Consider the following 13435-nt stretch of genomic DNA (forward strand, 5'->3'; position numbering starts at 1 on the left):
AAATGCACTAGCGGGTCCCACGTCCAAAATACGTTCCAAATTTCTCACGAACTACCTTATACTAGAAAAATGATTTAAAAACTATATTTACTGATAAAATGTTAATAAAAGTAATATAATAAAGAAAATACAAGAAAACGGTGCACAGGAATAAAATAATAAATAAATAAATAATAAATTTTTTTTTTCTGGGTTCTCACAAAACTATTTGCATGTTAAACTAATTAACTAATTAACTGCTTAACTAATTAACTAACTAATTATCCAATTAATTAATTAACTAATTTTTATTTATCTAATTAACTAATTAACTAATGTTGTTGTTTATCCAAAACTAACAAACTATTTGCATGTTAAACTAATTAACTAATTAACTGCGTAACTAATTAACTAATTAACTAAAGCTGTTGTCTGTCCGAAACTAACAAACTATTTGCATGTTAAACTAATTAAATAATTAACTACTTAACTAACTAATTATCTAATTAATTAATTAACTAATTAACTAATTTCTGTTTATCAAATTAACTAATCAACTAATTATCTAATTAACTAATTAACTAAAGCTGTTGTCTGTCCGAAACTAACAAACTATTTGCATGTTAAACTAATTAAATAATTAACTACTTAACTAATTAACTAACTAATTATCTAATTAATTAATTAACTAATTAACTAATTTCTATTTATCTAATTAACTAATTAACTAAAGCTATTATCTGTCTGAAACTAACAAACTATTTGCATGTTAAACTAATTAACTAATTAATTAACTAACTAATTAACAAACTATTTGCATGTTAAACTATATGCAGTACGCATTACCTATTTAAAGTATCGGCTCTTTATAGGTAATGCGTACTGCATATAGTTTAACATGCAAATAGTTTGTTAATTAGTTAAGCAGTTAATTAGTTAATTAGTTTAACATGCAAATAGTTTGTTAGTTTTGGACAGACAATAGCTTTAGTTAATTAGTTAATTAGATAAATAGAAATTAGTTAATTAGTTAATTAATTAATTAGTTAATTAGTTAATAATTAATCAAATAATTAGTTAATAGTTAATTAGTTTAACTATTAACTAATTAGATAATTAGTTAAGCAATTGTCCAGCAAATAATAATTGTCAAGCAAGAAGAGGGCAAAATTGGAAGAAATTTCTTATCTCACTTCTACAAAAGCTGTCAGGGAGGTTTCTGCAACAAATTGTTACTGTTCAGGGGAGGTGAATGCAATTTCTAAACCTAGAGGGAAGATCAGTGCAAATGTCAAAAATCTCAGAAGAGGTTTCTGCAATTATCCCTAAAGAAAAAGAGCAACTAATTTGTTTTTGGGGATTGCAGTGCAGCGCAAGATCTGGATTCTCAATCATTGGAGTGCTTACCTTATAATACCCAAAAAAAAAAAAAAAAAAAAATTTTCATCTGGACATCATTATACTAGTACTATCATGAATAGACGTGTCGTACTATCAGTAGATAGTAGATACCCTGTAGTAAACGTCAACTTATACGTGAACAAGGGCTAGTTAAGGGAAGTAGGATGTCGGTCCAGTTGAGACATCAAAAATGCCAGACACGAAGACATCACAGTCACCATGTCTCTCCTCGTAGTCTCAACCTTCCATATGTTGGGTCTGTCAGTAGATTTAGGAGGCAAACCCGGAGGCAGAGAATTGTTGTTCAGGAAAAAAAGAAAAGGGATATTAAAAAAAAAAAAGAAAATGGATGAAGAAAAGAAAAAGGTCAAAAAAAACAAAAGAATGTATTTCTCAACCAAAAGAAAAAGACGCTAATTGGATTATTCCGCTCTTTTGCTTTCCTCTCAATCCAACAGTTCCTGTTTCTCCAAACACTAGACACCCATTTCAGAAAAAGACACAAAAAAGAAAAAAGGAAACAATTCCCATTATCAGAAAAATCAATAGAGGAACATTTCAATTCAGGATCACATTGCAGAACTGATTCTTGATTCTGGGGTTTTAGCTGTCGTTCTTCAAATGGATGCAGCCATTGCAGCAAATGGTCCATAAAAGAGAAGATTGTTTTTAATCCTTGATGTTCAGTTTTTGCTGTTATCTTTTTTGGGCAGCACAGAATTCGATTGGTGACTGTTCTGAGGGTGGCTTTTTTGAGGAAGATATGGTTGTTGGTCTTGTATTGAAGGTCACGTCGGTGACAGAAGAGACTGTTTGATCCGTGAAAAGAAGTTGGTTTTGACATAGAAGAGACTGTTTGATCCTTGAAAAGAAGTTGGTTTTGGAGCTGACGAAGAAAGAAAGGAGGGAGGAGGATTGATTTCTGGGGGAGAATGAGCAAAGAACTCCATGGCATTGTGAAGGGTTGGGAATCTAAGGTGAGAAAAGCACAAGCGGCTGCAAAGAAGAAAAGGGCGGGAGTCAGCATTTTTGGAACAATGTCAGTGGCCCATGTTGATGATGATCTAGACAATCCAGGTGAGGTCTATCATGCAGAGAAAGTCTTCTCCAATGGAGATATGTATACTGGGCAGTGGGCTGATAATTGCCCCAATGGCCATGGCAAATATTTGTGGTCAGATGGTTGTATGTATGTTGGTGAATGGGTTAGAGGAAAGACAAATGGTAAAGGAAAGTTTAGCTGGCCTTCAGGTGCTACCTATGAGGGTCAATTCAAGAATGGGTATATGGATGGTGAAGGGACCTACATAGGTTGTTCAAACGACACATACAGAGGTTCTTGGGTATTTAACATGAAACATGGGAGAGGGACAAAGAATTACACCAATGGTGATCATTATGATGGGAATTGGCGCCGCGGCCGGCCTGATGGGCAGGGGAGGTACCAATGGAACAATGGGAATCAGTATATTGGGCAATGGAGGAATGGAAAGATGAATGGCAGTGGTACCATGATTTGGGCAAGCGGGAATAGGTATGACGGTTGTTGGGAGGATGGATTGCCAAAAGGGAATGGGACGTATAGATGGTTGGATGGGAGCTTTTATGTGGGAGTATGGAGTCAGGACCCTAAAGAGATGACTGGGACTTATTATCCTTCAAATTCACAGATAGGTCATTTTGATTGGGATCCTCAGGAGGTGTATATAAATTATTTGAAGGATTGCAGGATTAGTCGAGGTGAGAAGATATCAGTATTTCCTTCACAAAAAATGGTTAATTGGCCCTGTGAAGGAGAATTCTTGCAGAAGCAGCCAACATTGAAGAACTCGAGAGTAAATGATGCAAGGACAAGGCGAGCATCTGCAGATGGGAGATTAAGCAGTGCAGGTGGCACTAGTTGGGGTTCTGAATCTGATTTCGGGTCTGAAATGAATGGACAAATGGGACGAGGGAGAGAAGATGATGAAGGTTTTGGGAGCTTAAGGTCTGATGATGGAGATACATCAAAAAGAAAAAGACATCACCATATCAGAATACAGCCAACAAAAAGGCAAGGAAGGACAATAACAAAAGGCCATAGAAATTATGAACTGATGCTCAATTTGCAGCTTGGAATAAGGTAAATTTGGTTGTCCTTCCGCCCCACACCCTGTTTTCCTGGTGGCTATGAAAGGTGTCCTGTTTCATGCTTTTTTATTTGAATCCATTTTTGCTATCTAGTTGATGTTTCTGTTGTGATAGTTAGCAAAAGGATGCTGTTATAATAGAACCTTTTGAAAATTTTGAGGTAATATGGTTTCCAAGCTTTTGCTTTATGGTTTTAGTGATTCTTTAGGCATCGTAATAGTATGGCAAGAGAATGAAAGATTTAATCTCTCACATATTGGCAACCTGCAGATAGATTGTCTTAATGTTCAATGCCTTCTCTTTTCATTTTCAGTTGTTCAGTTAGTTTGTGATTGGCGCATAGAACTTGGATTGCAACCATCTTATCTGCTTCTCCATTTGGTCTCATTATAATGAACTTGTTAGAACAATATGAACAGAATGTCTCTCGCCCTAAAATAATTGTATTACAGAAGAAATACTGGTACTGGTTTTGAATTTAGAGTGGAAAATTGTGCTTTGATCACTTATTTGTTCTAACCACACTAGATGATGCTAAAATTGTAGGTGATGCAGAGAAGAAGAATAAAGCCTTTATCTTGTCCCCTTAAAAAGAATACAAACTGAGTCGCAGGACACTTTAGTGACATTAACATTACTTTCTTTCTGCTGGACTTAAACTATCACCAGTTTAAATATGGATTCCTATTTCGAAGAGAGTATATGTAAATTGGTTCTTCTAGTCAAAAAGCATCTTCCTGTAATATCTCCTGGATTTCTGCTATGTATAACGATCTATTATACACTTCCAGCTTACCTCCTATATGGCTGCATTTCTACCCATGTTTTTACAGCAAGATATGGAGCTCTTTACTTAAATAAACACAGCTCACCGATAAAGATGTTCTGGGGATGATTGGCGACATGAAAGTTGACAATTAATCAAATTATTTAATATCCAATAACATGTCCACCATCATTTCTTTAATGCGAAAGATTGCATTGATAATTTTTAAGTAGATCTTTATTTCTTTTCCCTTGTGTACATGCTTATACCTGATATATGATGTCATTCTAGGCATTCAGTGGGCAGGCCTGCTCCTGCCCAATCACTTGATCTAAGAACTACAGCATTTGACACAAGGGAAAAGCTTTGGACTAAATTTCCTCCAGAAGGATCAAAATATACACCACCACATCAATCTTGTGATTTTAGATGGAAGGATTACTGCCCATTGGTTTTCAGGTGAGCTCTTGGTAAGTTTGTTTTGAATCTAGATGCTCTGACATCATGATTTTACATTTCAACTTCCAATCTTTAGTACGGCCTCTAACAAGAAAGTAAAGCTGTGGGATGATGGCAACTGTTTCATAGAAATCATGAAAGGCCCACAATCATATTTTTGTTTTCCTTTAGTTGGGTATTTCTACTGGAAAGGCTCAACTGTATTTTCCCTTTATTTGATTGCTATTATGTGCTGGATTTTGTTGACAAAGATGTTCTAAATTCTCTGTTGTTTTATATGTCATTTACTTTTGAATTGGAATTCCTATGCATTCTCAAACCTCTTCAGTTTCTGTACTTTAAAATTCCAAAAGATAAAAGTGTCACTCAAGTATTTAAAGATATCCTCTGGGTTCACTGCACTTCTGATTGAGTTTCCAAGGAGCTTTATGAAGTCTTATTTTAGAAAGAGAAACAAATTTTTAATTATTGAGATTTATTTTACAGATATTTCAACTCATGACATCCATAACTTATCTGAATTTGAATCCTTTGGAAAAGCATACAAAGGTGATAGAGAATTGGAGAGGTGGTGGGAGGGAAATACTTAGTCATTTTTTTGGTCATAGTGCAGTAGCGTTTTCACTGACTTCCAAGCATGATTAGAGCCAAATCTACTTGCAGGACTCTGAGGAAGCTATTTAAGGTGGATCCAGCAGATTACATGATATCTATTTGTGGAAATGATGCTCTGCGGGAGCTCTCCTCCCCTGGAAAAAGTGGAAGCTTTTTTTACCTTACCAATGATGACAAGTACATGATAAAGACCATGAAGAAGGCAGAAGTAAAAGTGAGTTCATTTTTCTGCTTCAAATATGGAAAACACAAATACTTTGTTTTTCTTAATTTGTTGGCATCACTTTTGTGTCTTTGTTTACCAGTATCAGATCATACCTTTTATGGGAAAATTTATTGTGACATTGTGAAAAGTAATCACGAGCTTTTAGATTTAAGATGATTGTAAATAGCAGCTTTGTCTTAGTTGACAACTGCTGAAACAGGTACTTTTAAGGATGCTTCCAGCTTATTACAATCATGTTCGAGCCTTTGAGAACACCCTAATTGCAAAATTCTATGGCCTGCATTGCGTAAAGTTAACGGGATCTGCACAGAAGAAGGTAATCTTCAGGTGTTGTCAATGCTAATATCTGGTGTGAACAACAAACTCCTATGCTTTCGGTTACACAGTGGATTTAATGTGCAGGTGCGGTTTGTCATAATGGGGAATTTGTTCTGCACAGAGTATGCAATTCACCGGCGTTTTGACTTGAAAGGTTCTTCCCATGGCCGCTTAACTGATAAACCTGAATCTGAAATTGATTCAACAACTACCCTCAAAGACCTTGATCTTAACTTCATCTTTCGACTGCAGAAGATCTGGTTCCAAGAGTTCTGCAGGTGATCATTTTCTATTCTTACACTGTGTTGCTAAACTAACAGTAATGTAAGAGAATTTTCTATTTAGGAAAAGTCACGATAGTTTTAAGAGTGAAAGATATACAAATCCAGTTTCACATGACTTACCTACATCAATAAGGAAAAGTTATCTGATTAAAGATTTATATTAAAAATAATAATTTTTTCCACATGTCTTACCTACATTAGGAAAGGAATGAAAGATAAATTTCAAGTTGAATACTTTCTGATTGAGATTCTTGTAAATTTTCAAGGCGAATACTCTCTGTTTGATTATTTAAACTTGAACCCTGTTCATGCAGAACTATTAATTGACTTTGGTGCGTAAAGATTTGATTCTTGTAATTTGAGAACTATTGCAGATCTGTCTAAGGGGACACTGTAAAACATCTCGAAAACCATCAAATGGGATTCTGAACTAGAGAATGGTTTACTCTTGCATATATTATGAGTATGTCCAATCGTGTACTAAACATAAACAGCTGAAGTACTGGATGTGGGATAAAAAGTTTGCTTACTGTGATAATTACCTATGTATCATTCCAAAAGCACCATATGAACTGTTTCATCAGTTTCAAAACATTACATTTGTTGGATTTTGGGGAACTGTGGTTACAAGCAGTTTACCTTTAGACCTGTTTTGGTGCAAGAATTTGACACTCTAATTTAGTAAGTGCATATAAATCTGTTTATTGCAGACAAGGTTTACATGATGATTGTTTTGATATAGGCAGAGATGCATTTGCAGACTGAACATTCGGCTAATAAATGCTACTAAATACACATTAGATTTATTTGATTGCATCAGCTGCAGTTTCTTTTATGCAGGCAAGTGGACAGGGACTGTGATTTTCTTGAGCAGGAGAGAATCATGGATTACAGTCTTTTAGTAGGTGTCCACTTTCGAGAAGTTTCACAATCTGGGGAGCCACTGACATGTGAGGCTCGAAGTTCTAGAGCAGGGAATACTCCTGGTAAATGTCCAACTTTCATATGAAAACTTCTTCGTTTTTGAAGACTTTCTGTAAGCTGTATGCTTGAATTTGCTTGCAGGAGACCTAAATGGTGAAGGAGCAACTCCTCGGCTTTCCAAGGCAGACATGGATCTGCTTTTTGATCCTTCTAGGTAAAACATTCTGACAAAGTGAACCGCAGTCTTTTCAGCTTAGTTTATTTTGTCATGTCGATTTAAGTTCTAATCCATCGGATTAATCCCCTATATCATGCTTTTCCTCTTTGTCTTAATTCTTCTCTTCACATTCACAGCATTTTATTCTGCTTATAAGTGTGTCTATCTCTGTAGTTTTGGTTTTTTGAGCTTGAGGTCTGTTCAACCATCATTAAGCTTCAGTAATTAGTTTTGTTGTCCATGCCTTCCTTTCTGGTTGATAAGCAGTAAGATCCTTTACTGAACAATAATCGTGTACTGACTTGCTTGGCAGGTGTGCTTCCATTAGATTAGGCATTAGTATGCCAGCACGTGCGGAGGCAACAGTCAGAAAAAACGATTTTGAGTTGATTGGAGAACCTACAGGAGAATTCTATGACATTGTACTCATTTTCGGTATCATAGATATACTACAAGATTATGACATTAGCAAGAAGCTTGAGCATGCATACAAATCAATCCAATTTGATCCTACTTCAATCTCAGCTGTTGACCCCAGACAATATTCAAGACGCTTCCGTGACTTTGTATTCAAAGCATTCACAGAAGACAGCTAAGGCTATATGCAGTACTTCACTATCTTCTACTAACTCCAGGTAGACGTCCTTGAATGGCCAGACACTGATCAGATAAGCATGCCATCCAGCAAAAGTTTCCAAGAGTTTGGCCTTAAAAGCAATTGCCATCCACAGATGGACAATGGCTGTCGCAGTCCCATTTTGCAGTAATTTTGCCTTCATAAACTTCTCTTCCTTTTGTTTATAGTTAAAGGTGTCAATACATCAAGGTACATAGAATAGCATTTCAAGCAGGGGTACTCAGCAAGCCTGAGTGCGATTGTAAATGAAGATGAAGCCGAGTTAGTAGGGGTTTTTTGGTACTCAAATTCTTTTTGTCCTTGAGGGTGATTAGCTCAGGGATCTCAGGGCTGTATAATATTGTATACAAAAAAAAGAAAAAAAGAAATAGGAATGGTATTCTTCATATGAAGCAAAATACAGTCGTTCTCATGTAAATATCCTCCAAAAGACTACTGATTTGATTGTTTCATGATGGATGTTTGTCCTGACCGTGTATCGTATTTAAAAAGCTAGAATTGCAAAACTACTAAAGAGTCCTGCTTCGGATTGCCGAACTGCTTCACGCTATTGTATCTAATATACAAAATGGGTTTGCTCCTGGAGTGGTTGGAGAAGAACCAAGCAAAATGGGACATTGCTCTTGAATGGAGCTGCAGCCACCAGTTGTTTGGCAAAATGTTCTGTTTTGCTTTGTAAGAGCAGGTTATAGTGATGACCGCCTTTTTACACAAGTGTAAATTTTCTAAGTTTCTTCAACAAAATCTTACGGTTTTATGCAAAAATAAAATAAAAAAAATAAAGAGATTTGTTTGGACAACATGGTTTCTTTCTAGAAACAAACAGTGGCAACAGAAGCCACAACTCCTCCTTGTCTCCTCCATATTTAATAAATTAGTAATATGTTTGTGGCCAATTTTGGTAATCGAAGAGAATTTTAATGCCTGATACCATAAACCCTTGAAGGAAAGGACTCATCAACCAGGAAAAACCTCCAGCTCAGCCGAGTTAGGGGCTAGGCAAACAATTTCCAGATTTGCCAGTGAATTTTTTCGCGAGTGCTAGAAATGTATCTATGAAAGTCAAAACTATGTGCACACTTGCTGCTTTTGTATTTAGAGTAAAATTAAAGTCATTTAACACATTTTTTTATTTTGTTGAATATTTTTTCTGTACAAATGTGGATTGCAAGAATACATGTCTTAGGCTATATGAGTCAATTGTTTTATTCTTTATTTTCATATAAAGACAGATGAACTCGTAGACGTATTTTTGATGCTCGTAGATCTTTCTCTGCATGTTGCATTTTTACACCCAGAAGTTGCAAAGCTGAAATTTCAAACCTGCTCTGTGAATCTTCGAGAAATTCTTATGTCAGTCCGAAATGGCTACTTGGCATATTTAGTAGTTGGTCCAGAATCAATGAAAAAAATTCCACATGAATACATAAAAACCTGACTTGCTATTCCACATGCTAAATGGGATCCATTTAGTATATGTTAAATGGAACTAAATAAAACTCTTATATATTCATGCGAAACTTTTCTATTACCCATGAAGCAACTATTAGAGTTTTCAAATAATTATTCCGGATTGACATAAAATTTTCCTGAATCTTCTTATGAAGTTCAGTGTCAATATGACCTCCCTCCAGTCAACACTGCAAATACTAGCTTGGCCCATTATTGCCGAGATAATGGCCTACTTCTTCACATCCACCGCGCAATGCATGCGGTTATTGATAGACAGAAGAATCATGGTATGCATTTCCTCATACTAGCTAAAGCGTTACGTATGTCTGGTGGAGATCATATTCACGCTGGTACCGTAGTAGGTAAACTTGAAGGGGAAAGAGATATCACTTTGGGCTTTGTTGATTTACTGCATGATGATTTTATTGAAAAAGACCGAAGCCGCGGTATTTATTTCACTCAAGATTGGGTCTCTCTACCAGGTGTTATACCCGTGGCTTCAGAAGGTATTCACGTTTGGCATATGCCTGCTCTGACCGAGATTTTTGGGGATGATTCTGTACTACAGTTCGGTGGAGGAACTTTAGGACACCCTTGGGGTAATGCGCCAGGTGCTGTAGCGAATCGAGTAGCTCTAGAAGCATGTGTAAAAGCTCGTAATGAAGGGCGTGATCTTGCTGCTGAGGGTAATGAAATTATCCGCGAGGCTAGTAAATGGAGTCCTGAACTAGCTGCTGCTTGTGAGGTATGGAAGGAAATCCGATTTAATTTTGAAGCGATGGATAAATTGGATAAAGAGAAAGATTTGTAATTACCTTTTTTCTCTTAGTTAAATTTCAATTAAACTCAGCCCAATCTTTTATTAAAAGATTGAGCCGAATGCAAAGATTCTATTGCATCTATTTTAGATAAATACATACTTATCTAGATAAAGAATATTTTAAATTAAATAAAAAATCTAAGAATAAAATCTTTCTATTACTGTCTTGGATCCACAATTAATCCTCTGGATCCTTAGGGTTGGCATATTCTTTTATATTCTGCAGTTTCCCCCAAGCAAGCCGTTTTATACCTATCCCGTATATTGTCCTTTTCGTTCCCTATTGATGGAATAAAACCTTAAGTTATTACTTATTATTAGTTAGTTATTAGACGAGATTTTACGAAAAAAAGATTTATAGAATAAAACAAATATTTTTTTTTTTCGATGCGAATTTGACACGACATAGGAGAAAGTACTCTTTATCATGATATTTATAATGAAGAGGGGTTCCATCATATTATATTCATGTATAGTGACATATTACCCCTGAATTTCCACAAAACAAAAAGAATTTTTTTCAATACTCAAACTCCCTATTTTATTAGTTACTAAAAAAATTCTAGTGATTGGATTTCTATGTTTATTTTACATAGGAAATAAAATATTCAAATTCAAATAAATAAATTTTGGATCGAATGACTATTCATCTATTGTATTTTCATGCAAATAGGAGGCAAGAAAAGTCTATGGAAAGATGGTGGTTTAATTCGATGTTGTTTAAGAAGGAGTTCGAATGCGGTGTGGGCTAAATAAATCAACGGAAAGTCTTGGTTCTATTGAAAATGCCAGTGAAGGTGATGAGCCGGATATAAAAGATAGGACTAAAAACATTCAGAGTTGGGGGGGTCGTGACGATTCTAGTTACAGTAAGGTTGATCATTTATTCGTCGTTAAAGACATTCGGAATTTCATTTCCGATGACACTTTTTTAGTTAAGGATAGTAATGGAGACAATTTTTCCATATATTTTGATATTGAAAATAAAATTTTTGAGATTGACAACAATCATTCGTTTCGGAGTGAACTAAAAAATACTTATTGGAATTCTAGTTATCTGAATAATGGATCTACAAGCGAAGATACCTACTATAATCATTACATGTATGATACTCAATATAGTTGGAATAATCATATTAATAGTTGCATTGACAGTTATCTTCAGTCTCAAATTTGGATTGAGACTTCCATTGTAAGTGGAGGGGATAATTACAGCGATAGTTACATCTATAGTTCCATTTGTGGTGAAAGTAGAAATAATAGTGAAGGAGAGGTTTCGGATATACAAACCCACGTGAAGGGGAGCGATTTTACTATAATAGAAAGTTCTAATGATCTCGATGTAACTCAAAAATATAGGCATTTGTGGGTTCAATGTGAAAATTGTTATGGATTAAATTATAAGAAATTTTTGAAATCAAAAATGAATATTTGTGAACAATGTGGATATCGTTTGAAAATGAATAGTTCAGAAAGAATCGAACTTTCGATCGATCCTAGTACTTGGGATCCTATGGATGAAGACATGGCCTCTCTGGATCCCATTGAATTTCATTCGGAGGAGGAACCTTATAAAGATCGTATTGATTCTTATCAAAAGAAGACAGGATTAACCGAGGCTGTTCAAACAGGCATAGGCCAACTAAATGGCATTCCTGTAGCAGTTGGGGTTATGGATTTTCAGTTTATGGGGGGTAGTATGGGATCCGTAGTTGGGGAAAAAATAACCCGTTTGATTGAATACGCTACCAAAAAGTTGCTACCTCTTATTATAGTATGTGCTTCGGGGGGGGGGGGGGGGTACGCATGCAAGAAGGAAGTTTGAGCTTGATGCAAATGGCTAAAATTTCGTCTGCTTTATATGATTATCAATCAAATAAAAAGTTATTTTATGTATCAATCCTTACATCTCCTACTACTGGCGGAGTAACAGCCAGTTTTGGTATGTTGGGTGATATCATTATTGCCGAACCCAACGCCTATATTGCATTTGCAGGTAAAAGAGTAATTGAACAAACATTGAATACAACAGTACCTGAAGGTTCACAAGCCGCTGAATATTTATTCCAGAAGGGTTTATTCGACCTAATCGTACCGCGTAATCTTTTAAAAAGCGTTCTTAGTGAGTTATTTCAGTTCCATGCTTTCGTTCCTTTGAATCAAAATGAAACAGAGCACTAAGTTCAACAATTATTTGTTATTTGTAATAAACGAGTAGTTAGTTTATCGGAATCAAAGGAAATAAGAATGGAATTTTCTTTGGTGGCATAAGTTCAAATTGTAGAACAAATCAAAAGTTGTGGATAATTCTTTTTTACTTATATTTCTTATTTCTGATTCTTAATTCAAATTTTTATTAAGAAGTCTCTATTAAAAAAAAGATTGAATTCTTCAAATTAGGCAAACAAAACAAATTTCTTATTTTATCTTACGTATCAAATAAAATATAAAAAATAAAGAGTTTTTTTTTTATTTTTCTCTATTTCCATTTCCCCAAAATCCCTTATTTAGCTAAAAATCTCTGTTGGTTCGGATTCTAACGAATCTTTCGATAATGTGCAACAAACTCTTTCTTTATTAAATTAGAATACAAGAATAAAAGACAAAGAAAAGAAAAAATAGATTATCATACATACCTTTCCCTTCGTGTAGAATAAAAAGAAAGATTCAAAAGATAAAAAAGATAAATAAATGAATTTTTTTCCTTCTACACTCCTTGTGGTTATTCTATATATTTACTTAGATATTTAAATATAGATATATAGATACTTAGATCTATACTCAGAATTTAAAATTGAATTAAATTAATAATAAAATATAAATTTAAAATTCATAAGAATTCAAATTCTTAATTATAATTATTGTAAGATATCTTTATTTATAAATAATAATAACAGGTACAAATAATAAATCGAGGCACCCATTCTATGATAACTTTCAGCTTTCCCTCTATTTTTGTGCCTTTAGTAGGCCTAGTATTTCCGGCAATTGCAATGGCTTCTTTATCTCTTCATGTTCAAAAAAATAAGATTATTTAGATCCGATGGGACCCAATATCTTCCATTTTTTCAAAACTTAGATTTGTATCATAGCACGGACATATATTTAGTAGAATATGGTATAACATGTAATTTTTGCCGAACATAAAGGAAAGATGTGAGAACCCGTAAATCCCTAATAATTTTCTTAGGATTTTTCCCATTTAAA

The 13435-nt window shown here is 34.7% G+C and overlaps 1 protein-coding gene across 1 annotated transcript; it reads left to right on the top strand.

Moving 5' to 3' along the window:
• Positions 1-1574: 1574 nt before the first annotated feature.
• On the top strand, positions 1575-8414 carry LOC113727328 (phosphatidylinositol 4-phosphate 5-kinase 5). Its single transcript, XM_027251425.2, has 8 exons — positions 1575-3502; positions 4568-4735; positions 5399-5564; positions 5776-5892; positions 5979-6172; positions 7019-7164; positions 7244-7316; positions 7633-8414. Exons 1-8 carry the CDS (start codon positions 2313-2315, stop codon positions 7913-7915), a joined length of 2337 nt encoding a protein of 778 aa, XP_027107226.1. The 5' UTR covers positions 1575-2312; the 3' UTR covers positions 7916-8414.
• The last annotated feature ends 5021 nt before the right edge of the window (positions 8415-13435 follow it).

This window comes from Coffea arabica, chromosome 2c, assembly GCF_036785885.1.
Source record: "Coffea arabica cultivar ET-39 chromosome 2c, Coffea Arabica ET-39 HiFi, whole genome shotgun sequence".
Lineage (NCBI taxonomy): Eukaryota > Viridiplantae > Streptophyta > Magnoliopsida > Gentianales > Rubiaceae > Coffea > Coffea arabica.

Excerpts from the sequence above, each read along its gene's own strand:
- LOC113727328 (XM_027251425.2), top strand. The coding sequence starts at position 2,313 with ATGAGCAAAGAACTCCATGGCATTGTGAAGGGTTGGGAATCTAAGGTG. Across the intron at positions 5,565-5,775 it reads TGAAGAAGGCAGAAGTAAAA|GTACTTTTAAGGATGCTTCC; the intron begins GTGAGTTCATTT and ends CTGCTGAAACAG. Across the intron at positions 7,165-7,243 it reads TAGAGCAGGGAATACTCCTG|GAGACCTAAATGGTGAAGGA; the intron begins GTAAATGTCCAA and ends ATTTGCTTGCAG.